This window comes from Pseudonaja textilis, chromosome 4, assembly GCF_049901715.1.
Source record: "Pseudonaja textilis isolate UNSWEBS1 chromosome 4, rPseTex1.2, whole genome shotgun sequence".
Taxonomy (NCBI): Eukaryota; Metazoa; Chordata; class Lepidosauria; order Squamata; family Elapidae; genus Pseudonaja; species Pseudonaja textilis.
This window is the reverse complement of record NC_141993.1, coordinates 76,971,451-76,998,152: the sequence shown is the minus strand read 5'-3', so window position 1 is coordinate 76,998,152 and position 26,702 is coordinate 76,971,451. Positions and strand designations below refer to the sequence as shown.

Below are 26,702 nucleotides of genomic sequence, written 5' to 3'. Positions count from 1 at the left end.
GATAACCAACAATCAGCTGGCTGTTGGAAGGCTTGTGTGTATGCTCAGTGGATCTGTTCTGGGCGATGGCTCGCGTGCCGGCAGAAATGGCTCTGTGTGCCACTTCCAGCATGTGTGCCATAGGTTCGCCATCATGGGCCTGCCATCATCTTTATCATTATCATTATCAACATCATCACTTTAATCTTCTCCCTTTCTCAGAGGTGGGATTCAAATTTTTAACAATCGGTTCTGTGGGCATGACTTGGGTGGTATTTAATTTGGTGGTCATGTGACTGGGTGGGTATGGCTTGGTGGTCATGTTATTGGCTGGGCGTGGCCAATGCAATATCACTCACATCGAGGCACGTATCTCCTCTCCTGGCCTCACATGACTGTGGGGATGCTGCAACAGATGTAAGTGTGAAAAATAGTCATAAGTCACTTTTTTCAGTGCCATTGTAACTTTGAATGGTCACTCCACACAAAGTACCAGCAAAGGAGGGGAAAAAAACTGCAGAGACGTTCCTGAGACAGGAAGTCTAGTCCTGCCAAGAATGGTTAATGGAGAGGCAGTTTCTGTAAGCAACACCAGAATGTTTCCTTCCTGCCTTCCTTACAGGATTAGGCAAGTAATTTCTTCTAACAACCAGTTTTCTGAACTGCTTAGAATGTTAACAACCGGTTCTAGAGAATAGGTGCGAACTGGTAAAAATCCCACCCCTGCCCTTTCTCCATTCTACGCTTCTGGGATCTCTCAATTATGAGGTTTTTTTCTAAAAGCTTGCCTAGGACATGACTCCTAAAGTCCAAGGCCACCTGCACCAAATCCCCTTTTTATTTATTTTTTAATTTTTTATTTTATTTTATTTGGTTTGTCAATTGCTTACAAGGTAATAGGTATAAGTCTATAATAGGTATAGGTCTTCCGGTTTGAGGCTCTTCGGCAACAGACCAAAACCTCATCTCTCCGAGGCTTCAATCTGTGCTCACCGCTGGAGTGCCTCGAGCAGGCTGGTTTCTAGACTAAGCCACCCCATAGAGGTGGTGAAGAGGGGGGAGACTGCCTGCAGGGTTGAGGAGAGCTGCATCTCTCCTCCCCAGCTGGCCATTACTCCCTTTCCCGAAGGCGATTGTAGAGGTGGTCAGAAATGGCCACCATAAAGAAGAACTCGACCAGAAAAGAATGTGCAGGAGGAAGATAAGAAGAGAAAGTTTTGGTTGACTGGATCAAACAGCAAAAGCAACAAATAAGGTACCCTGGAATTTAATCTTAACAACATTGTTCCCAAAGAAGATTTTGAAGCTGCGAAGGAGAGAGAGAAGGGAAAGGATTAGGTTTTTTTCTTCCCTTCCTTATACTGACAGCTAAGAGACTTAAGCAAGAAACTGAAAAAAAAAATCCACTTTGACATTAATAGACATCTAAGGTGAAAATAAAAGTCAAAGGGATAAACAAAGATTTCTGGACATTTAAAAGTTTTTAAAAGCTGGAAAGGAGAAAAAAAAAGAATAGAAGGGCAGGATCTGGAAAAATGGAAGAGACTGCCTGGAATTAAGGAATGGAACTGTAATTAAAAGGAACTTACAGTGAAATTTTAACAAGATTCCTCAAAGTTACATTTTAATGGAAACTTGGTGACAAAATAATAGAACCCCAGGAAGAGAAAGTGGAAAAAAGAAGCAAGGAGAAACAGCCTTGGATTATTTGGATTACTTGGTGGTTTTTGGTTTTTGCATCTAGATGACTAAAAATTAACTGGGTGGTTGTTTAAAAGTTTTTAAATGGTATCACTCTTAGAAGAACTGAAAACGGAACTTTAAAAATGGAAAGAAGACGCACAAGAAGGGAGAAGTTCTATTGGCTTCGTGTTTCAATTCTTAGATATGGAGATCTGGAACTATGAGAAGCAACAAGAAACGCTTGCAGAACAAGAAGATTGGGACAAAGAAGAAGCCATCTTTAATGATCAAATAATTTTAAGTGGGGGGGGGGAGAAAAGGGGGAAAAAGAGTGAAAGGTTTAAGATTAGAAAAAACAACCAAAAAGAAGAACAATTTGAGAGATAAGTATAGTATTAGAAAGCAACAGAAGAGGGGATTACAAATGAGAGAGTTAGAAGTAGAGAGGGGAGGGGGTAAAAAGGGGAGGGGGAAGAAGAGGGGGAAGAAGGCAAGGAAAAGAAGCTGTAAAAGACAGAAACAAGAAATGGAGAAACAGGGAAAAGATATAAGGATTGTAGCCATAAGTTTGTTTAGAGATAATGGGTGAAAATTTAATTGTAAAAGGGATTCTGCAAAGGTATATAAGATAGCTTTGTTATATTACAAATAGAAATAACTTTAGAAAATATGATGATGGATAAAATATTTATTGTAATGCAGTGGGATGTTTGTTAATAAATAAATTAAAATGATTGAGAGAATTAAAAGGGAACATTTTTAATTATTAGTAATAATTTATAAAAATATAAGTGAGAAATATAGGGAAAAAAAGAATTAACTATGGAAAGTTTACAAGTGTTCCCAGGGAAGTATGATATTCAATTGAAAAGAAATGTTAAAGATGTTAAGCTTTTAATGTATATTAATGTTAGAATTGAATTGGAATGGGAAGTGTTTTATTTACATATATATATATAATTTTTTTTCTTTTTAAGAATATAGTGTCTATTTTAAGAATGTACCAAGCAGAATTCAATTGGAAGTTATGTATTATATTGAATGCTATAATCTTAAAGCTATACATTGAAGCTTAAATAAGAGCTTGAATGGATAAAATTAAAGGATATAAAGATGTCATACCCTAATTGGTAACTATAGGGAAAAATTTGTTTAATAAGAAAAGATAATGTCAAATTGTAACAGGACAGACAAAAGTATAAATATAATGATTTGAATTGAGATAATCCAAACAAAGTTGAGAAAATTAGAAGAGGGGAAAAGCTATGTAGAAAATATAAAATGGTAATAAGATATGGAATAGAATATAAAAATGAGCATGAAATTGAGTTTTGTGTCTGTATGAAGAAGTGATAACCTGGGACCATGCTATTTTCAGAAAAGATGTTTTATTTGTATTTTGTTTTTGTGAAAACCCAAATAAAATTTTCAAAAAAAAAAAAAGATAATAGGTATAAGTAAAAACATAGCTATGAATACATGGATACATATAAGAAAAATAAAAGAAACAATAGGACAGGGACGGTAGGCACGTTGGTGCACTTATGCACGCTCTGCTCCACCCCACTGTCAAATTTGCTGTTCTCGGGGCAGTTAGGTAAACATTCAACAAATACGCTTCAGATAATGCACTTGATTTACTAAGTGTCTGGCTTGGTGCTGAGATATGCTTAGACCTCCTCTTTCAGTTAGAATCAACAAGTCGGATAAGGCCATTCTAATAGTGAGTGCTTGGATTTTCTCCAATCTTAAAATGGGGGGGGGGCTGCAATCAGAAGGAGGGGTCCTCTTGCGGTAGAAACCCTACTCCTTGCCAATCAGACTTGTGCCGTTCCCTATTAGCTTTTTTGGGAAGTAAGTCAAGATAGATCTCCCCAAAAGCCTTTTTAGCTAGTTAAGATAATGTTATAGGAATTCTTCGTGGCTACTCCAGTTTAGGTTAAAGCTGACTGATGATTCTAAAGGCTTACAATATGATTTGAATTGAAATAGGATATTTTATTCATACGTATACCATCAAGAATCATATACTGTAATTGCAACAGCATTAATCTCGAATGAATGAATAAATGAATGATATATCCTGGTTCTAATCCCCTAGATATAAGTCTTAACATTCCTGCCCTGTCCGTCTGTCACTGAAATTCTGCTCTGTTTAGCTGAATATTCTTCTCCAGTATCTTGAAAAAGAAGAACAAGAGCAGAGATCCTCAACCTTTTCTTCACCAGGGACACCCTTTAAAATACCTTTTGTGGCCAAGGGGTCCCCAAGACTCAAGATTTAAATCATAACATTTTTTCAAGCTTTTGTGGTTCCCCTGTAATGATATCATGGCCCCCTCCCAGGGTCCAGGGACCACAGGTTGAGAAACACTGCTCTGGAGCAAGGTTGTTGAACTCAAGGCCCGTGGGCTGAATACCGCCCACGGCAGTGGTGGTATTCTATCAGTTCGGCCCAGTTCTGGTGAGCCGGTAGCAGCGATGAGCAGCAGAGACCAAACCGGTTCTCTCTACTGCTCTGCTGTTGGGCCCACCTGCCCGTCTGGGCTCCCGTATTCACCTTTATCTGCTGAATTTGAAGTGCAGTTGCTATGCGCGGCACAGAAGAGCGCCGCGTGGCAGCTGCTGAAGCAACTAGGATCATGCAGGCTTGTGCCTGCACAAAGTGCGTGTTTGGTGCATGCGTGTACACAAAGTGTGTGCACACTTGCAAAGCGCGCCCACCAAGCCACGCCCACTGAACTGGTGGCAAATAATTTTGAATCCCACCACTGGCCCACAGGTTGCTTAGATCTGGCCCTGGAAAAAGCAAAGGACCACCACCACCACAGCTCCATTTTCACTGACAGAGGGCTAGCAAAACAAACACAAAAGAAAAGGAGAAATGTTTCCCCTTTTGCATTTGGACATGCAAGAAGGGACAGGAAAGGGGAAGGGAAAAGAGGAAAGGCAAAGTAAAAGAAGGAAAGATGGGAAGAGAGGAAGGAAGGAAAAATAAGGAAAGGGAGTAGGAAGAAGAATGAAGAGGGAGAGAAAAAGGAAGGAAGGAAGGAAGGAAGGAAGGAAGGAAGGAAGGAAGGAAGGAAGGAAGGAAGGAAGGAAGGAAGATTATAATGAGAGTGAGGGAAGGATCTGGAGGAAGTCCTGCCTTAGCACTTGGCCACCACAGGTGCCCCTGACATGAATGATGTCGAGTTCGCCCCTCTCAACATGGCCATGCCCACCCCGGCCCCCCTGAGGTCAAACACAACCCTGATGTGGTCCTCAGTGATATCGAGTTTGACACCTCTGCTACAGACGTTCTTCTAGACTGTCTATCAGAACAAGCACGCAGGAAAAAATTAAAATTGTGTACTCTCCTTTACATGGGTCAGTTCAGGTTTCATAATCCAGTCCCAGGTTAAAATCAATATTAAAAAAAAAAACTTTCCATAGCCAAAAGGGAAGTTTCCCACCAATCAGAGTCATGCTCAGCAATTGACTGGATGTGTATACTGTTGTTGGATCTATCGACAGTTATTAGCAATGGAAAATATAGGTTTATCAGAGACATACCAAGGGAAGGACTGTGATAGAATGCATACATTGAACTTCTAGCCATCCAGCTACACTTCTGATTGAATCCAACAAATTTACCCTGCTTAGGTGTCCCAGATTGGGGGGTATACAACGCCTTCATCTTCAAACCATGATTAAATGTTAAAGGGCGTGGCAGTGTATTTCTGCTACTCATACAGGTCAAAAAAAGAAAGCCACACCGAACAGAGCTTTTATATAGTATGATACCAACTACTATTGCATTGCATTTATCAATAAAATGCTAATGATAACCACTATAATAAAATGTTTCATCTAATGTTGGGGTTTTTTTTAAATAAAGACTACTGTCTAAAGAGTGGTGTGCTATGAAAAATCCATTCGTTTTTCTATTCTTTTTTTTACTGTCTGTGCATGGAAATGGATTTTACACTTTTTTGAGGCTAGAATTCTCAGTAGAAATTAGCTGGGGTAGCTGACAAGACTACCAAGCAAAATAAGGTAGAAAATCTGGCAGAATTTTTCTTCTTCTTCTTCTTCTTCTTCTTCTTCTTCTTCTTCTTCTTCTTCTTCTTCTTCTTCTTCTTCTTCTTCTTCTTCTTCTTCTTCTTCTTCTTCTTCTTCTTCTTCTTCTTCTTCTTCCTCCTCCTCCTCCTCCTCCTCCTCCTCCTCCTCCTCTTCCTTTTCCTCTTTTTCTTCTTCTTCCCCTCCTCCTCCTTTTTCTAATTAATTCTTCTAATTATTATTCCTCTTCTTTTTACAGTGTTATTAGGATAGATCTCATGATATACCGTCATACTGAGTAGAAAAATTGTGGATTTGGAGATTAAGGATTTTAAAGATAGAAGTGGGCGTGTTAAGCCTCACAAAGGCTTAGAGGCTTAACACGTCCATTTTGTCTATTCATTCTAGGCAAAATAAACTCAATCCCAGCATTGATTTTGCCCCTGAATTTTAGAGTCACAACAATCTCAGGCTGTTGCTCAAGGCCACAACACGAAGACTTATACCTTGCATGAATTGTAAAGTACAAAGCACAATGACAGACCAACACCACTTCTTAAGTCAAACTAAAAAAAAAAAAGGAAGAGCAGAATTATGTGAGTCCGGCTACAATAAAGAGTAGATGCAAGAATAAGACAATCCTGTTTTGTACGTTACTAAAGCACATGATAGCTGGGTTGTTTTAACCAACATACATTCAGCGTCACTATAAAGACTCACTTACTTGTATATCATTTGAGCAAAAGGTTTTTTTTAATCAGACTTCAGTTCTCAAAGGGCAAACCTTTTTCAGGCTGACACTGAGTACATGTCTGGGGGGAGTTCATGGCTAATCCTTGCAACTACATCTGTCTATCTCTGTATCTGTTACATTTGTATACTAACCAGTGGTGGGATTCAAAAAAATTTATTCCCGGTTCTGTGGGCATGGTTTGGTGGGCATGGTGTGGGTTGGTGGGCATGGGTTGGTGGGCGTAGCAAGGGAAGGATACTGTAAAATCTCCATTCCCTCCCCCCCCACACTAACCTGCTTTCCAGCTCCGTTCTCCTGTGCAGGGCAACAAAAGAAGACCCAGCCGATCAGCTGGGACTTGGGAGGCAGAGAATAGATGGGGGCGGGGCCAGTCATAGGAGGTATTTGCCAGTTCTCTGAACTACTCAAAATTTCTGCTACTGGTTCTCCAGAACTGGTCAGAACCTGCTGAATACCATCGCTGATACCAACCATTCTACAAAGACATGCAATTTAAAACATCGCCTGTACCATTAAAAATCTCCAATACACTTGAAACATTCACAGCTGCTTCAAAATATCCCTGATATAGTCAGTATCAAATCGTCACAACATAGGTGATGACAACAATAACTGAAGAACCTCATAACAATGGGACTGTCAACCAATTGATAGCAAGAAACGATATACAATACTGTCTTTCTTCTGATTCTTGGAAGAATTAATGGAATCTCCATCCATTTCAGACCATCACATTCCCTTTTTTTATCCACTGGATCGAAAGCATAGCTGTGGACTGTATTGTTAGATTTTAAGAGGCACCCCAAAATCAAAGTGAAATGTTATAATCAAGCTTTTAATTCCAGATTTAAAGCTGCTTTTACTGAGAGGGGATTGTAGTGAGATGTGTAGTGAAGTTGTACTGTTTTTCTGATTAACCATGGGGTTGTTCTATAGCAGGGGTGTCAAACTCAAGGTATGCGGGCTGGATGCAGCCCACAGGGTGCTTAGATCTGGCTCGTGGGGCCACCCTGGAAATAGTGTAGGATTGGCCTGCGGTGACTCTGCCAGCGAAAACATTTTCACTGGCAGAGTGCTGGGGCCACCGTGCTGGCCACGCTCACCCTGGCCATGCCCACGTGGTCCCCGGAGGTGAAACACAACCCTGATGTGGCTCTCAATGAAATCAAGTTTGTTCTCTAGGAAGCAAAAGTGCTAAGAGGAAGCTTCATTGATCTTAGAACAAGTGCAGATTTTATATACATTCAGTTACAATTTACATAAAAAAACTAAATACGTAGCTAACTTTCAAAACCGATACAACATCTTATGCCGACAGATAAAGACAGAATGCACCTATTTCCACTGCAAGCAAGAGGAAAATCTTCTATGCACAAAATCCACCTTTGCCTTCTATAACTTTGTAAACACCAAACTTAAAAGACTCAAAAACCATCCCACCCCTAAAAGGTCCTAATGGGAAAGACTATAGCGATGAAGCCATTAAGGCAAATCTCTTCAACACGTTCTTCAGTTCAGTCTTTGTAAACAGTAATGGCTCATGGCCCACATTTCCTAATTGTATGACAACTAACGGCAACAATCTACAAATTGACTTCACTGAAAATAACGTAGAAAATGCACCACGCCACTTTAAACCATCCTTATCTATTGGCCCTGATAGCTTATATGCATTCTTCTTAAAAAAGCTCTCCACTGCTATAGCAGAACCCCTAAGCATAACATACAAGATATCATTCAGAACCATCTCCTTACCAAACCTATGGACTTTAGCAACGGTCATCCCTATTTTCAAAAAAGGTGACCCCAACCTGGTTGAAAAGTACAGACCAATCTCATTGTATTGTGTCACGTGTAAAGTTATGGAATCAATTATTAATCAATGCATTACCTTCCACATAGAGTCAAACAAGTTACTCTCCAATAAACAATTTGATTTCAGAAAAAAAAAAATCCTGCAATTTGCAACTTCTACACTGCAAAACATATGGACTACACTACTTGACCAGGGTAAAGCAATAGATGTAATTTATATTGACTTCTGCAAAGCCTTTGACTCAGTGGTACATGACAAACTACTATTAAAATTTAATTCTTACAGCATTTCCGGATCCCTTCACAAGTGGATTACTGCCTTCCTGACAAACAGGCAAGAAATAGTAAAAATAGGAAATTCCCTATCAAACCCTGCACCAGTTATCAGCAGTATCCCCAAGGGAGCATTCTATGACCCACACTCTTTACACTATATATAAATGACCTTTATGATCATCTTATTAGCAACTGCATCCTCTTCAGTGGTGATGTAAAACTATTCAACACCACCGTCAATGCTACCATCATTCAAAAAGACCTTAATTATGTGTCTGAATGGTCTAACAGTTGGCAACTCCAAATCTCTACCAACAAATGCTCTGTCCAACACATTGGTTAAAAAAATCTATATACCAAATACAAGCTAGGCGGATATGACCTTATGATGACCTTCTCATTCGAATGACCTAAGCACCAAAGCTCACTGCAACAGTATTGCCAAAAAGGCTTTAAGAATTGTAACTTTAATTTTATGAAGCTTCTTCTCTGGTAATACGGATTTGCAAACTAGGGCATTCAATACAGCTCTGCTGTCTGGAATCTGCACTGTATATCAGACATAAATACAATTGAGCAAGTCCAGAAGTATTTTACCAGAAGAGTACTACATTCTTCTGTTCGCAACAGAATACCCTACAGCACCAGACTTGAGATTCTAGGCTTAGGCAACCTTGAACTATGCCAACTAAGATTGGACTTAAGCATAGGACTTAATCATATGTTACAATGTCTTACCAGTTAATGAATATTTCAGCTTTAACAACAACAACACAAGAGCACACGACAGATATAAAGTAAATGTAAACCACTCCAAACTCGATTGCAGGAAGTACGATTTCAGCAACAGAGTGGTCAATGTCTGGAACTCACTACCTAATTCTGTTGTCACCTGCTCAAACCCCCACTCCTTTACTCTCAAACTAACCTCTATTGACCTCACCCCATTCCTAAGAGGTCTGTAAGGGGCGTGCATAAGTGCACAATTGTGCCTACCATCCCTGTCCCCAATTATTAGTTCCTATTCTTGTATTTAAACTTATGTTTATTCTTGTTTCTGTTGTATTGTAAGCTTTTGACAAAATAAATAAATACAAAAGAAATACAAATACAAAATACATCTGTCCAGTTCCCAAATGTATATGCAGAAAAAGGAAAGGAAACAACTTCTTAGAGGAAGAAACTGAAGTTTTCCATAAGAAATGTTTAAAAAGTGTTGCATGTTCAACACTAGGAATAATGAGTAAGTGAAAAGAGGCCTTCACTTATTATTTTACAGCAGCTACTTCAAGTGTCAGAGATGAAATACAAATAAAAATTAGAAGAGACTATTTGTAGCTCCAAGTTGAACTGTAGAATCCTTGGTGATCTTTGAGCTTGATTCTTTTCTTGTAGACGTTTCATTACCAAAGTAGATAACTTGTAGCACTGATGATGTTACTTAGTTGGGTAATGAAATGTCTGCAAAACAACCAACCTCAAAGAGCACTGAAAAACCCCAAAATAAAGGTTACTTTTGACTGAGCCTCAAATGCAATTCTTACAAAGAAGATGCATTTAGGAAGAGTATTTGTCTAACAATGAGCATTAATAACAAATCAGAAATTTGATTAATTGCAAAGTAGCTTTTTGAAGGTTTTAGAGACTGGGAGACACACAGTATTTGCAGAAGATGTGATAATTATTTTTGAGTTGGTTTGAAAGCACCTCTGAAGAAGAAACCAGATTCTAAGAGTCATAGTTTTGAATGTTAACTATAAAAACAACTCTTGGATGGTTTCCCCAGGGGATCTAAAACATATTATTTTTCTTTCACCTGATTTTGAACAAAGGAATTATTGGCTGTCATATTCAACTCAATTAAAATTTCTCATGATGAAGGTACTTAATTCATAGGATCAGGTGAAGGGGTAGCTTATTTTCTCGCTCTCTGAATAAAGGAAAGACTAAAAGATTGAGGTGCACTGGCTGTGGAAAAGAAATATTATGGAGAAGGATCCATTATGATGTTTCTGGTGTTCTCTGTGTTGTTTTGTGTATTATCCCCATCAAACCATCAAAATTGACATGCAGACTACAGCTTGCCTGGCTCCTTCATGCTGCAATTATGAAAAGAAAAAACACCTATTGTGCATATATCATATATTCCAGTATATTCTTTGAAAAGCCATGTCAGGTTTCTTCCCCATCCCTTTGTCTAGAGAAAATGCTAATGGGAAATATGAAATATGTGAATAGTCAAGAGAGAACTACTACAAAAAGGGAAGAAAGCAACATATTTTCCCCCATCTAGGTAGCTGTCATACAGCGGGGATCTTTATTCATCATGAATGGGCCAATCTGCTTTATTTAGGATAGACTAAATAATTGGTGACCCACTGGATCATCGTTTCAGAGATATTTCATTACCAACACAAAGAATCACAATGATCAAGGGCAAAAAAGGGTGTGGACAAGACTTCTGATATTCTGCCAACTTGATTGCAGCTGATTTTCCTCTGGCAGCCAATGATGGGAGTGGTCTATTTGTCCTCCAGAGCAGTGGTCTCCAACCTTAGCTACTGAGAGCTGCAGTCCACAAGTCTGAAAGTTGCCAAGGTTGGAAACCTCTGCTCCAGAGGGCTAGGGCCAAACCAGTCTATCTGATCTCCAGAAACCAAAGGAAAAGTTGATCAACCCAACCTCCAGAGGTCTGGGGGGGGGGGGAACCAATATATTGAACTTCTGTGTGGTGGCCCCTGAAACATCCACAACATTGCCAAATTTCAATCCAATGGTGTCTAAGATACTTGGCCACCTAAACTGGAGTCTAAATCCGTGGTCAGTCACTAATTGGTGGTCCAACAGGTAGAGTCAGGGGTGGGCTTCAAATTTTTTTAGCAAGGGGCTGTCTGCCCTAATGACTGCATGGGTGGGAGTGGCTGGGTTGGCATGGCCAACTCAAAGCCACTCCCACCCAGTCACATGACACCCCCCCAGCCACGCCTACCCAGGGTTTTGTTGCTCCTGGTGTTTTCTGTGGGAAATGGGTCTCTCTCCCCACCTCTCCCTCTCTCTCCCTGTCTCTCTCTCCCCCTCCCTCCCTCCCTCTCATTTCTGTTTTTCTCTTTTTCCACCCCCTTTCCCTCTCTTTGTTCTTTTTCTTTTCTTTCTTTTCTTTCTTCCTTTCTTTCCCCATCTCTCATTTCCCTCTGTTTCATTCTCTCCCTCCATCATTTTCCCATTTCTCTTTCTTTTTCTCCCCTTTTTTCTCTCTCTCTCTCTCATTTCTTTTTCTCTCCCTCTTCGTTTTTTTCTTCTTCCTCTCCCTGTTTCTTTCTTTTCTTTCTTTCTCTTCCTTCTCTCTCTCATTTGTTTCCCTCTTTTCCCCCTTTCTCATTCTCTCCCTCCAGCGCTCTCTCATTTCTGTGTCCCTCTTCCCCTTCTCTCTCTCTCTCTCTCTCTCATTTGTTTCTCTCTTTCCTCTCTCTCATTCTCTCCCTCCATCATTTTCTCATTTTTCTCTCTCGCCTGAGCCAAGACGAAGGGGACCCTGGCTGGCGCTGACCTGCCCACGAAGGACACGGAATTGCAAAAAGGAGCCAGTTGCAGGCAGTGCATTTGCTTTTTCTCTTTCTTTCTTTTTTCTTTTTTAATAAAAATTTTATTTGGGTTTTCACAAAACATAATACAAGTAAAATTTCTTTTTTTGAGAATAGCATGGTCCCAGGTTATCACTTCTCCATACAGACACAAATTCAATTTCATATTCATCTTTGTGTTCTATTCCATATCTTATTACTATTTTAACATTTTCTCAATAATTTTTCCCTTCCCTCAGTTTTCTCAATCTTACTTTTAATTATCTCATTCCTTTCTAAATTCAATTATATATATCTTTTTCTAAGTTTCAATACCTTTCTAGTCATCATATTTATACTTTTGTCTGAACTGGTTCAATTTCATATTTTCTTTTCTCATTAAACAAAATTTTCCCCTGTAGTTACTAATTGGACTATGACATCTTTGTATCTTTTAATTTTTATCCATTCAACTCTTATTTAAACTTCAATTTATGCCTTTACAATTATAACATTCAATATAACACATAACTTCCAGTCGAATTCTGCTTGGTGCATTCTTAAAATACGCACTAAGTTTTTAAAGAGAATATATATATATAACAATAATAAGTAAAATACTTATTCTATTCCAATTCAGCTCTATCATTAATGTTAGTTATAATCTGTGACATCTTCAGCACTCCTTTTCAATAGGATATCATACTTCTAGGAACACTTATAATATTTCCATAATTTTTTCATGTTTCTTTCATATTCCTCTTCACTTAAATTTTTATAACACATTTATAATAATTAAAATGTTCCCCTCCTTTCCTAATTTCATTCTCTTTATTTCATTTATTTATTAAACATTCCATCACATTACAATGAGTATTTTATATGTCATTTTAATCACACTTGTTTCATATTTTCAAAGTTCATTTCTATTTCTAATATAACAATACTATCTTATGTACCCTTGCAGAATCCCCCTTTCAATTAAGTTTTCACCCATTATCTCTGTGTCTTTTACATTTTTCCCGTTTTTCTATATCCTGGTTCTGTCCTTTATAATTTCTTTTCCTTTCCCTCTTCTCCCTCTTCTTCTCCCTTCCCTTTTTGACCCCTTCTCTCTCTAATTCTGATTCTCTCTTCTGTAATCCTCTCTTCTGTTTCTTCCTAATGTTATAATTACTTTTCAAACTATTCTTTTTGGGGGTTGTTTTTCCGGATCTTAAATTTTTCACTCTTTTCCCCCTCTTTCCTTTCTTTTCCCCACATAGAAATACATTGAAGATGGCTTCTTCTTTGTCCTGCCCTTCTTGTTCTACAGGCATTTCTTCTTGTTTCTCATAGTTCAGGATCTCCATTTCTAAAAATTGAAATACAAAGCCAAAAGAACCTCTTCCTTCTTGTTCAATTCTCAATTCTTCCAAAAGTGATACCATTTTAAAAACTTTTAAACAACCACCTGATTAATTTTAGTCCTTTAGATCCAATAGCCAAAAATCCAAAAATCACCAAGTAATCCAAATAATCCAAAACTGTTTCTTCTTGCTTCTTTTTTCCACTTTCTCTTCCTGTGGTTCTCTTATCTTGTTACAAAGTTTCAGTTAAAATGTATCTTTTAGGAATCTTGTTAAAGTTTCACTGTTAATTCCTTTCACTTCCAGGTAGTCTCCTCCCTTTTTCCAGATCCCACCCCTTTTGTTTTTTTCCTTCTTTTAAAAGTTTTTGAGAATCCAGAAATCCAACAATAACCCAGGTGCCTCAGATGAATGACAGTCATAAAATATATCAAGCACCTTCTACAGAGAAGATACGTTTCGTGGGTCCAACAAGATGACATTTTTTAATTGAGCAGGACATGCTGTCTCTGCTCGGTCTGATGAATGAATAAAAAATATAACTAAAAAAAGGCAGCTCTGTATGTAGCCTGGCCCTATTGAATTAATTTCTCTTTTTGCAATAATATTTAGTGTATTCAAGGAAAGTTAAAATACAAAAGCCCAAAATATTAAAAAAAAAAATTTGGGGGAGAAACACCACAAGCAAGACATTGAAAAGAAAAAAAAATGTCTTGGAAAAAAAAGATTAACACATATACATATAACATCCATTAATATTGTATTGTATTAATCAGCATTCAACCAGGGAAGATGTTACGTAAATTAATTTCAGTTAAATCCTCTTTCATCAGATTGAAGGGAACTGCTGGAAAATACTGTAAACTGCGGGGGTTTATTTATGCATACATGCAATGCACAAGATAAACTATAAAATAGCAAGTGCCCCATCTAAAGAAATTGGCTAAGCCACGTGTTCCTTTAATAGCTGACAAATGTGGATGGAAATGGAAGTCCCTATCTTCCCACTTTGTAGTTTGTCTAAGATGGATCTTGCAGAGGAAAGAAACTGAAAAAATGTGGACAAGTGGCTCTAAGAGTGGAAGAAATATAAATAAACTCTAACATTTGGAACACAGCTGCATGATAAGATGTTATGACCAATATTCAGTAAAGCACCTTTTGCCAACTAAGGTGTAATTTTAGATGCATATAGAACCAGGGGGCGAAAAATGGGAAAAAAATGCTTTAAGGAGCTAAAGAGCCAGGGCTTTTTAAAATTATAGCCAGCTCGATAAAAAAAGAAAAGAAATACACAGCTGTGTTTATTGTTCCCAAATATTATAACATTGATTATCATACCAGCCATGTTTTGTTATTGCTTATTATTTGAGACAGGAAAAGAATTTAAATGGTCCGATTTCCATTTCCAACCAATTGATCTAAGGGTCTGTTTTGATTTTGTTAAAAAAGAAAAAAGAATTACGCCAAATTGAGCAAATCTGCTCCTAATTCGAAAGAACATTGCAGAGTCACATTAGAGCCTCTTGTTGAAAGCTCTGCTGTTTTTTAATAAAATGGAAGAAACCTTCACGGCCCACATGAATGCTAAATAAACCAATAATCAACAGCTGTATTATTTTCACATACCAAATGACTTGGTTGCAGAATAATTGGATTTCTTGCAGATAATGCCAGGCCTCCAGGTATCAGAATGTATAGATCTACTGTTTTACACATCAAGGGGGGAAAGAGGAAAACTAGACATCTTCCAAGGGAGGTCAAAGCATATTTTTGCTGTTTTAGAAGATAATTGTTTTAAATAAATAGCACCTTCTCTAAACATAATTGTTAATTTGGCTTCTTAGTAATAGACAACAGAATTTTTCACAAATGAAGGCAACATGTCCCAGGATAGTGTTGCAGAATCTAGTCTGGATTGGTTACCAGGACCAGAGGTTCGTTCTTCCGAGCTTTCAGATTGGTGTTGGAGCCCATCCTCAGGGAACTTCTCTCTAGCAGAGTGTATGCTTTGAGCTATTCTTTATATGGTAAATTATTCATTGCAAAGATTGCTTGGAGGTAGGAGATACTTCCAGTGTAATCTACTAGATCTCCTGTGTAGAAAGTTAGCACCCACCCCTCTCCTAGAAGAATGAAATATTTTGAGAAATATGAAAAAGGCAGAATATTATATTTCCCTGGATGAGAAATTGAGAAACATGCTCTTGGAGACAGAAAGCAGCCTCCACCTTTCTTGATGGTCCTCAGCAGATGTCAGCATTTAAGAGATAAAGGGCTTATTGAGATCTAGGTAGCTCTATTTGTAAGCAAATTCCCTGCAGCAAGGTCTGAACAAAGGTAGGTTTAGCCCTCAGGCACAATAGGAATTGCCCAACAAGCCCTTTCATTGCATCAACAGATTGAGCTTGGCTCAGACAACCTATAGAGCCAGCTATGACCTCTACAACAGCCAATAGAATACATGTTCTTGAACAGGAACAGGAAGCTCAAGTTCAAAGCCCACGAGAAGATATAAATACCCCTCACTCTCAACTCCATGTGGTCAGCTGCCCAGAACCACCCATGTGCTTCTGCTTCATCCATACATGGATCCTCTTTCCAATCAGCCTCCAGCCCTCATTTTGTCTCCAATGCCTTTCTCCCGGCTTGGAACTGGACCTGGATATTTCTTCCAACACCTGCATGGATTGCCCCTGTGAGTATATAGGACAGACAGGGGAGCTAACCATCAGACTGCAAGAACACAAGCAAGCTGTCAGACAAAGAGACCCAAAATCATTAGTAGCCTCACATTGCAATGAATAAGGACATAATTTCAATTTTACAAGATTGTTGGATGAGTAGGCACAAAAACAGCCGAGGAAGTGATTGAAGCCTGGGAAAGGGGCCACTCAACAGTCAACAGGAATGTTGACTGCTTCTCGGGTACTTAGGAGGAAAGGACTTGGCAGCACAAGGAAACAACAGTCAATAGCCAGCCATCAACACTCCAACTACTAAAAAGCCACACATAGACAGTCCCCATATAAATACCACACACAGCACATTGCTAGAGAAAAATTCCCTGAGGGTGGACTCCAGCGCAAGTCTGAAAACTCAGAAGACTAAACCTTTGGTTCCAGTGACCGACCCAGATTGGATACTACAAAACATTTTTTTTCTTTTCCCCTGTTATTTCAGTCTAGTTTTTTGGACCTCTTTGTAGAAGTGTTGCTATTTGTTGAATGGCATTTATGGCTGGTGGCTACCGGCTGAAAAGATTTGTGACCCTGGCCATTGTAGGTGAATGACAGATATGGAAAGGGGACATTAAGAAGGACTGCCTTGTTTTCTCCTTCTCTTCTTTCTACCCTGATCACAGCAGGGCCTCCAGCTCTGTCTTGTTCCTGCCTGCTTCTAATGGACTCATGATTCAATTTTTAAATTAACATCTGAAGGCATCCAGTGGAAATCTGCTTTAATTTTTTTTTCATTTGTCTTAGGCTCACATGATGTCATGCCTCTTACTAATTTTAGATCTCTGCTCAAAAGCTACTTTTCTAGGGCAGCCTCCTCGCATTTATTTTATTTTATTTATTTATTTTTTGGGTGACAGAGAGGAAAATGTTTCTGTTCTGTTACTTCTGCTGGCTTGAATTTTTGACCAAAAGCTTCTCAGGTCTTTCCACTTTTATGGCCATGCGCATTGTTAGTAAAGGTGATGGAAATGATATCAACACCTTTAATTGTACATGCACAAAATTAGTCCAAAATGGTCAACATCTTCCAGATGCCAAGTATTTATTAAAATATGTGTTGGGTCTGATGCTTTCAAGTGGAATGCATTGATTTGATCTCTATTTATATGTATCTGGTAAATTAGTTTAATTACTTATTCATTTCTTGTGCAACCTATGGGCTTTGAGTAATTGTTGGGTGAGATGAAAGGTCTTTTCAGCTTTCCTTTCAGGGTGCCTTTCCAAAAGGATTGAATATCAGGGTTCTGGCGTTTGCCCTAATTAAATCATGAGCCTCAAATCAAAAGAATCCAAAAGATTTATTAGGAGCAACATGTCAGTTGAAGCCAACTTTGACATATGTGATTTACGGTCACCTGTGACCCTGTTTCCTCCCTCCTCCCTGGGTGTGTCATCAATCAGATTCTCCAATGAAGGATTTTCATGGGCAGAGGATCCAGTAGTGTAGCTACAATCTTTGTGAGATATGCGTGGAATGTACTTCTGGTTTCCCCCACCCTCCTGCATATGGCAACTCGAAAACAGACCTAGAAATTCTTTATGAGTTGACATTGAACAGGCATGGATTTTCTCCTGGAGCCCATTTCTTGTGCCTTTTGGAACAGAACTTTGGAGGAAGAGAAGGTTACAGATAGTCCTCGACTTACAACAATTCATTTAGCGATTATTCAGAATTACCACAGCGCTGAAAAAAGTGACTTATGACCATTTTTTCACACTTATGACAGTTGCAGCATCTTTATGGCCATGTGATCAAAATTTGGCCACTTGGCATTACTGTATTTAGGACAGTTTCAATATCCTGGGATCTTGTGGTCATCCTTTGAGATCTTCTGATGAGCAAAGTCAATGGAGAAGCCAGATTCACTCAACAAACGTGTTACTAACTTAACTACTGCAGCGATTCACTTAACAATTCTTGGCAAGAAAGGTCCTAAAATGGGGCAAAATGCACCAGGCAAATCAGGAGATCCAAGCAGTTCAAAATGGTTATAAAGATTAATTGTAAGCTTAAGCTCTCTGTAAGAACCTGAACTACTAAAGGTCAGAACAACTTGGTGGTAGATAAGGAATTCACGGTGGGCTGGACTTAGATCTGTTGTGGATGTGAAGGGATTCATGGCTGATGATGCATTTGACCCCTCCCTTAGGCTCACCCTAATCATCTCCTACATGAAACTCACTTAAGCAACTGTCTTAGCAACAGAAATTTTGGACTCAATGGTGGTCATAAGTTGAGGACTGCTTGTATGCAAATGTTTCATACAAAAACTATAACCAGCTAGTTAGTTTCTTCTTAATGAGCACTCAATTTTAATAACTGCATCATCTACACAATGTTTTCAGCAACATTGGAGAAGGAGCTTGGTAACCTTACTCCCATGGGTTTCTTTCTTCTTTTTTCCCAATTCCCCCCCCCCAAAAAAAAACTTTAACCTACAGTTCTACAATTTTTTTTATAGTCTTCCAAGTGCACCAACCAGATCTAATCCTGTTTAGATCATATAACCCAGATAAGGTACACATTTCATTAAACCTTATTTCCCCACAGGCAAAAGTTAGTAGCCAACTTCATTTTGAGTCAGAACAAGACCAAGCCTGGAACTGAACACCCATGGCATCTGTTTCATAAATCTTTCAGACATTGTTCCTCTCTTGCATTTGTAGACAGCATGCATTTTTAATCAGCTTTGAATATTACTTTATATGCAAGCCAGAGTTTGAAGAGTCAGCTGCGGGTGAGGGTTAGTGTGAATTGGTGGGGTTTTTTTTTTTCATTTCTTTTGTTTTCTTTGTCAAACTCCCTTTTATGTAGCTTTAAACTTTTATGTAGCTTAAGCTTGGCTTCATTTATACAGTATGTACAAAGGAGAGGGGCACCAAGTCCCTGAACACCATTGATAGGAATAAAAGTCTCAAATATCCCTTTGAAAGCTGTTGTTTCCAAGAGTACATTTAAAAAGAGATTGAAATGTACCAGATCTTTGACTTGTATCATAAGGAACCATTAACATCTGCGCCATTTAATACATTCAATGGCTTTATTGCAAAACTGGGTAAAATAAAATGGCTACAATTCCATCTTATTGTGGGAGAAAATTCCCAAAAACTAATCTGGGGAGCAATGGGGCAGTAGAGAGTATTATCAGAAGAGTAGATATAGCATAATTTAGCATAATCATCACGCTTTAAACATTTATGGCATTATTTTGTATGAGAAATGGCTATTTATTACCCCGTGTTCTTTTAAATGTAAAATGTATTCAGGGGCATATTTGCAGGCCGATGATGTGCAGACAGGGGTGTATTAACCATTAAGCAGACTAAGCACATGCTTAAGGCACCAGGCCCAAAGGGGGCACTATAAAAACTTTTATGTAGCTTAAGCTTGGCTTCATTTGTACAGTATGTACAAAGGAGAGGGGCACCAAGATTTGTTGGTGCTTAGGGTACCAGTGAGCCTTAATCTGCCACTGTGTGCAGAAGATATGTTTGGGAGATAATACTCCCCAACTCCTTAAAATTTAATTCATCCTACTGCTTCACCCCACTTGCATTACTGGAGCATTCCAGTTATATGAAAGAATAGCAAAATAGCAGAATTTACATTCAAAGTAACCCAGATTCAGATGAGAAAGTCCTGACTGATCCTCTCTATATGTGATTATCACCTCCTTTTCATTACAAGAATTTAAAACTTCATTTAAGAATGCCATATACAAAATCCCAAAAATCTAATGGCTTTGCAATATACATTTTCGATTTGAAGATACTTGATAGGATTTGAGTTTTGTTTGCTTTATTCCATCTGCATTCTAATTATTGATGGTTGTCTCTATTTCTTGTCTCCATTCAGGGGTTTGTTATGCTGAATTTGGGGTACGGGTACCAAAAACAACAGGCTCGGCCTATACCTACAGCTATGTGACGGTGGGAGAGTTTGTGGCTTTTTTTATTGGATGGAACCTAATCCTCGAATATCTGATTGGTACAGCAGCTGGTGCCAGTGCTCTCAGTAGCATGTTTGACTCCCTGGCCAATCACACCATCAGTCACTGGATGATTGACAGCGTTGGAACTTTGAATGGATTGGGTGAGAATGTCCTGAATGTAAACTATTTTTCTTTTATGCCCGATCATGCTAGTTGTACTCTGAAAAGCAACTGAATTCTTGCTGGAAAGTAAACATGCCAGGATGTTGCTAATAATCCCAGGGACTCCATTTCAATGTTCGCAGACCCCAAATTAATATGCAATATATAGGGTCAGTTCTACTACTGGGCAGAATGAGACAGGTGCTTCAGATGGCAAGGTTTGGGATTCAGAAAGTATACCCCACACAGGGTGTACCTGTGCCTGTCAACATAGTCTTTTGACTTTTTCAGTAACAACAGAAAAAATATTAGCCTATCACCAGTGTTGGAGAAAGACTCAATTTCTACTCTGACCCACTTCTGCGCATGGTATGGGAAGGGCATCACTTTTCTGTCCTTTCCTCTGGAAAAATAAAATCATTAAAGAACAGTTGGAGTTTGGGCATCTGGTGTTTTTTTTTTAAGTTTAATGAAAAGAAGGACTAGGGGTGACATGATAGTAGTGTTCCGATATCTAAAGGGGCTGCCACAAAGAAGAGAGAGTCAAGCTATTCTCCAAAGCACCTGAGGGCAAGACAAGAAGCAATGGATCAAAACTAAACAAGAAGAGAAGAAACCTAGAACGAAGGAGAAATTTTCTGACAGTTAGAACAATTGATCAGTGGAACAACTTGCCTCCAGAAGTTGTGAATGCTCCAACACTGGAAGTTTCTAAGAAGAGATTGGACAACATTTGTCTGAAGTGGTATAGGGTTTCCTGCCTGAGCATGGGGTTGGACTAGAAGACCTCCAAGGTCCCTTCCAACTCTGTTATTCTATATTCTAAGTTTTCTAATGGTCCCACAGAAAGATGAGAAAAAAACACAGAGAAGCTATGAAGATAACTATGTGATATCATTGTCATATAGCTGTCCTGTTAAATATGAACGAGCACAGCCTAGCATGGGAGTACATGCCTAAAAAGAAACCTTCTCAGAAGTTATTTTCTCTGCCATTATATTAATTCTGTTTAGATTTCTGGAATCCCTTTATCATTTTTTTTCCACAGGTAAAGGGGAAGAGTCTTACCCCGATCTACTAGCTTTGGCTATTGCAGTGATTGTAACTATCATAGTTGCTTTGGGAGTGAAAAACTCAGTAGGACTGAACAATGTGTTGAATGTGATCAATTTGGCTGTATGGATCTTCATCATGATTGCAGGATTTACCTATGTGAATGGAGAATACTGGGCTGAGGGACGGTTCCTGCCGTTTGGATGGTCAGGGGTAAGTGAACATTTTATGACAAATTAATAGAATTGGGAAATGGCGATAGAGCCCCAGAACAACATTTCTCAACCTTGGTAATGTTAGGTTATGTGAACTTTAGATCCCAGAATTCCACATCCAATTGCTCTAGGTAGTTGACAGTATATTAGCAGTGATTTTGATTAGATGAAAATGCCATAACCCACTTAAATACAGTTTGCTACAAAACTCATCATTCTTCATTAGAAAGATCCATAAAAACTGGTGTCCTTTTGAGATGTTAATGTAAAGTTAAGTTGTCTGAATTTGGAATCTAAGGAGAATTCTTATTGGCTGGTATATCAGTGAGAGACAACCAGAAAATTCCAGGTATATGGAAAAAGTAGGAATTTGAAAAACATCCCTCATAATAGCGTAGTAAATTATTTTGTAATTTTTGTCCAGAAAACTGTGGGCATATAGAATAGACTTTATTGGCCAAGTGTGATTAGATACACACAAGGAATTTGTCTCTGGTGCATAAGCTCTCAGTGTACATACAACAATAGGGATAGATCATTATCATAGTCATTTTAAAAACACATTCATCATAAAACATTAGATACAACACTTAGTGATAGTAATTGATACTAAATAAGCAATCAACATAAATCGTACTAGGATACTGAGTAAACAATATAAGTAGCAAGATACAGCATTTGTGAAATGACTGAGATTCGAACTTGATTCAAAATCTTTTCTTTTTATGCACCAAATGACACATGTTAGGGTTTTGTTTGTTATAAGAAAGCATATTAATTCAAATTATACAGAGGACAATGTAGAACAGATTGCAAATTTGTATTTGCAAAAATAAGAAAAAAACCTTTATACTATTAACTGAATAAAATACACTAAATATGCAAATTGTGCATAACCTTGTTCAACATCCTCATGACAACAATAACAAATTTTAGGATAGATATTTATTTAAAATCGCAAAGCAGAACAAATTCTGTTTTGAAAATTGATATAATTGGAGAATTAATGAGTATAGGCGTCATTCACCCTGACCACATTTAGTCAACAAATCTTCTCCTTAGAGTCTGAATTGCCCAATAAATAACAATATATTTCTTTAAAAAGCAATTCCTCTAGAAATTAGACTGCTGAAGAAATTAGTCTAATTTGGGAGTTGAAGTCCACAAGACTTAAAGTTTCCAAGTTTGGAGACCTAAATATAAAGGGTTAAACTATCACAGTATTTTGTAGCTGAACTTGAATTTATACTAGAATGCCCTAAGGGTGTCCTAGGATGAACTGCAAAATTTGCCATCTCATCTTATAGCTATACACCTTTAGCCTGTCAATAATGAGACAGAAGCAATATTTTACAAAACACAATCCAAACTATGCCTGTCTCCATATCCACAGAGCCTCTCTTCCACCTATTTATTTCAATTTTGTTATAAGAAAGCATAATAATTCAAATTACACAGAGGACAATGTAGAACAGATTGCAAAAATAAAAATAGTGATGTTCAGTTAACCTCTTGGGGCTCAGAAGCCATCTGCTTGAACCTGTATTGTGGGCCCAGTGCCCTGAAGGACATTTGAGTCCAAAATACATTGGGCTGTGGAATAATACTTAACATTTATTTCAACTACAGGTAGATTTTCAGAACTGTTTGTTAGATTTTATGTGGTTGTGCTGTTCATGCCTCCATGGGGATTCAATTAGCAGCTGCAGCATCCCATGTGCCTTATTCTCTGGAAAGGTGGCAGCTTTGGAGATGAAAACGCTTCCTTCTATCAGCGAGGTCCACAGCCTTAATACGTTTCACAGCATTTCTAGTAAGACCGTAACTGCTTTCCAGAGATTGCTTGGACTGTAGAACCTACCAACTTTGGTTAATACATCCAGAGTTTGGGGATGATAGGAATTTATTTGTGTACAGGTAGTCCTTAATGTATGACCACAATTGAGCCCAAAATTTCTGTTGCTAAGTAGGTTTTGCTAAGTCAGTTTTGCCCCATTTTATGACCTTTCTTGCCACAGTTGTTAAGTGAATACTGCAGTTGTTATAACATGGTTGTTAAGTGAATTCGGCTTCTCCATTCTCTTTGCTTATTAGAAGGTTACAAAAGTTGATCACATGATCCCAGGACACTGCAACGGTCATAACTATGAGTCAGTTGACAAGCATCTAAATGTTGATCATGTGACCATTAGAAGGAGGCTGCCATGATCATAAGTATGAAAAACAATCATAAGTCGCCTTTTCAGTGCCGTTGTAACTTTGAACAGTCACTAAATGAACTGTTGCAAGTCAAGGATTATCTGTGTTTAGTAAATGTATAGGTTAGCTAACTCCATCGCAATTCTGAGTAGTGGACAATATAAACCAGGGGTGTCAAACTCGATTTCATTGAGGGCCGCATCAGTGTTGTGTTTGTCCTTGTGGAGGGGTGGGGAGCATGGCCAACTTGGTGTCACTCATGTTGGGGACACCTGTGGGGGCCTGAGTGCTCTGCCAGCAAAAATGGGCTCCTGTGCTCCATTTTCGGCTGTGATGGCCTCCTGTAACTCCTGCCAGCCAAAACAGAACTCAGGAGGGCCACACGCAACCCTTGCAAGCTCCCTTTGTGGCTGCGATGGCCTCCTGCAACCCTCTACCAGCAAAAATGAAGCCAGGGAGGGCCTCACATGGCCCTCCTGAGCTCCATTTTCACTGGCAGGGGACCCGTGGGCTGGTCCTTCGCTGTTTCCAAGGTGGCCCCACAGGCCAGAACTAAGAACCCGGATGGCCCACGGGCCTTGAGTTGGAGACCCCCTGATATAAACCATTCCAGACAATGCAACAAAAACAATACAAAAAATGGATGTCTAGGAAAATGACACAACTTCTAACAAATATCCCACAAGGGATCCATTACCCCTCATAACCTCAAGGTCCTCCTGGGGGGAGAGCCATACAAAGCTTGGGGGTGTGGTAAGGAAATATCATTTGAAGGGACAGAGATTATGGAAGAGAAGGTCCACCCTTTGAGTCTTGTCAGGTGATACTATTTAAGGTATGGGGTCTGGAACAAGATGACTCTGTCAGTATGTAAAGGATGAACAAAACTACAAAAGACAGATGATCCCTGAGGTAACTAGGCCCAATGCCATAAAGGGCCTTGTATGCCATCTTGAATTACACTTGGAAATTTATTAGTAACCATAGGAGCCACGAAGCAGAAGAGTAAGAGTGGTATATTGTGGCATGCTTATAATTTGCAATAATCCAAATGCAAGCTGACCATAAATGAGTGCAATTGAAATACAGGTAGTCCTTGATTTATGACTGATTGCTTTAGCAACTGTTCAAAGTTATGACAAACTCCAGAAAGTTACTTATGCCCTGGATTTGAAGTTCCAAAGGCCGTGCCCCCATTAGTCACGTGACCACATTTTGAACACTTGGCAACTGGCACACATTTTGTACCCACTCGCACAGCTGTGATTTATAATGTTTTTGTTGGCAACTAGCATTCACTTCCAGTGTCCTAAAAAAAAAATCCCATAATGAACAACAGGTTCCCTTAACGACCACAGTGTTTGCTTTGCAATCACCATGCTCACTTAAAAAACACCACAAAAAATCTGTAAAATCAGACACAGTCATGGGGTGACCTGTTTAAAGACCATCATAACTTACACCAGCAATTGTGTCCTCAATTATAGCCATAGGTCGAGGATACCTATATGAGATGTCTGTGGAGAATCTCAGTCATCCAGGTCATGGTTGTCCCAAAGGTGCCTTTTTCAACAGGCAACTGGACTTTGTTTTTCTTTGAAGACATTTTACTTCTCATCCAAGAAGCTTCTTCAGCTCTTGACTGGATGGTGGGGAATGGAAGGACTTATAATAAATCCTTCTATTCCCCACCATCCAGTCAGAGCTGAAGAAGCTTCTTGGATGAGAAGTGAAACATCTTCAAAGAAAAATCAGAAAGTCCAGTTGCCTCTTGAAAAAGCACCTTGGGGACACTACCTATACTAGATAAATTTGTGAAAAGTATTTCCTGGCCACAGCTGCCCTGTGTTCCTGAAAACAGGAGCTAGGAGCCCAAAGACTCCCAATTTGTATAACGATGCATAGGGGGGAAAGTGCTGCCATTTAGGACTGAGAACATCTCCAGACATGAATGGTACAAATACAGCCACTTGGGCCTTGTCAAGGTTGAGCTTCAGCTCTGACTCCCAACAGCCTTCAGACATCAAGACAAGACCTTGGCAAGAGCAGATGTTTGAACCAAGGAAGTAATTTATGCTTGAAGATAGTAAGAGAAAGAGAAAATGAATCTTACAGGCTTTAATTTATAATTAGTATTTCAAGAACATGCGTACATAATAGAGGGAAGCAAAATAGAACTGGTGTCAACAAAATAGGCTAAGTCACTCCCATGTAAAAATACAAAGATAGTTGTAATCTTTGTATTTTTCCAACCCTGTGATGGAAAGCAAAGGCCTGAGGCAAAATGGAACTTAGACCAGTTTTAAGAGCTCACTTATGAGAGAGGATGACCTTTCTGCTTCACATTAGTTGCTCAGAATTTGAATTTTCAAGGTTAAGCCATCTCCCTCTTTTATCTAGATTGGCAGGTTTAGATTAAATTAACTCTTTCTGGTCTGGAATTTCCTGACTCACATACACACTCCTCAGTTACCTCCACTCCTCAATGTTTTCCTCTCCTTTCTGTTATGTAGAGAAACGTGTTTCTCTTTTACTGCTCATTTTCAAATGAACCCTCCCCTGATGCCCACATCTGAATTTCATTCAGGAAAACCCAAAAGGCAACACTTCTTTCCTAAGTTGTCAAAATTGAAAGTGCTCCAAAGGGAATTACTCAGGAGGGTGATATCAGCAATTCATAAACACAATTATCTTGCTCTCTGAAGAGATGGGGACTTAACAACCTAATTAATGCATGATTAACTGCACAGCACCAAAAGGCAGATGAGTTGCTCATTGAGACCAACAGTGATACAAGTAAAAATCAGGGTTGTTAGGAAAAGCTGTGTAATTAAAAAAAAAGCATACCCAGGTCTTCTCTTATTATAAAATCATCCTGGTTTATGCACAGAAAATGGGTCAAATTCTCTTTAGCACCCTCCCATATCTTCCTATTAATTTCCA

The 26,702-nt window shown here is 38.8% G+C and overlaps 1 protein-coding gene across 1 annotated transcript in view; it reads left to right on the top strand.

Moving 5' to 3' along the window:
* Nucleotides 1-26,702, top strand: part of SLC7A14 (solute carrier family 7 member 14) — a 65,127-nt gene that overhangs the window by 24,482 nt on the left and 13,943 nt on the right. The window contains exons 3-4 of the mRNA XM_026705683.2: nucleotides 20,055-20,291; nucleotides 21,341-21,558. Coding sequence (XP_026561468.1) covers nucleotides 20,055-20,291; nucleotides 21,341-21,558 — 455 coding nt within the window. The remainder of the gene's footprint in view (nucleotides 1-20,054; nucleotides 20,292-21,340; nucleotides 21,559-26,702) is intronic.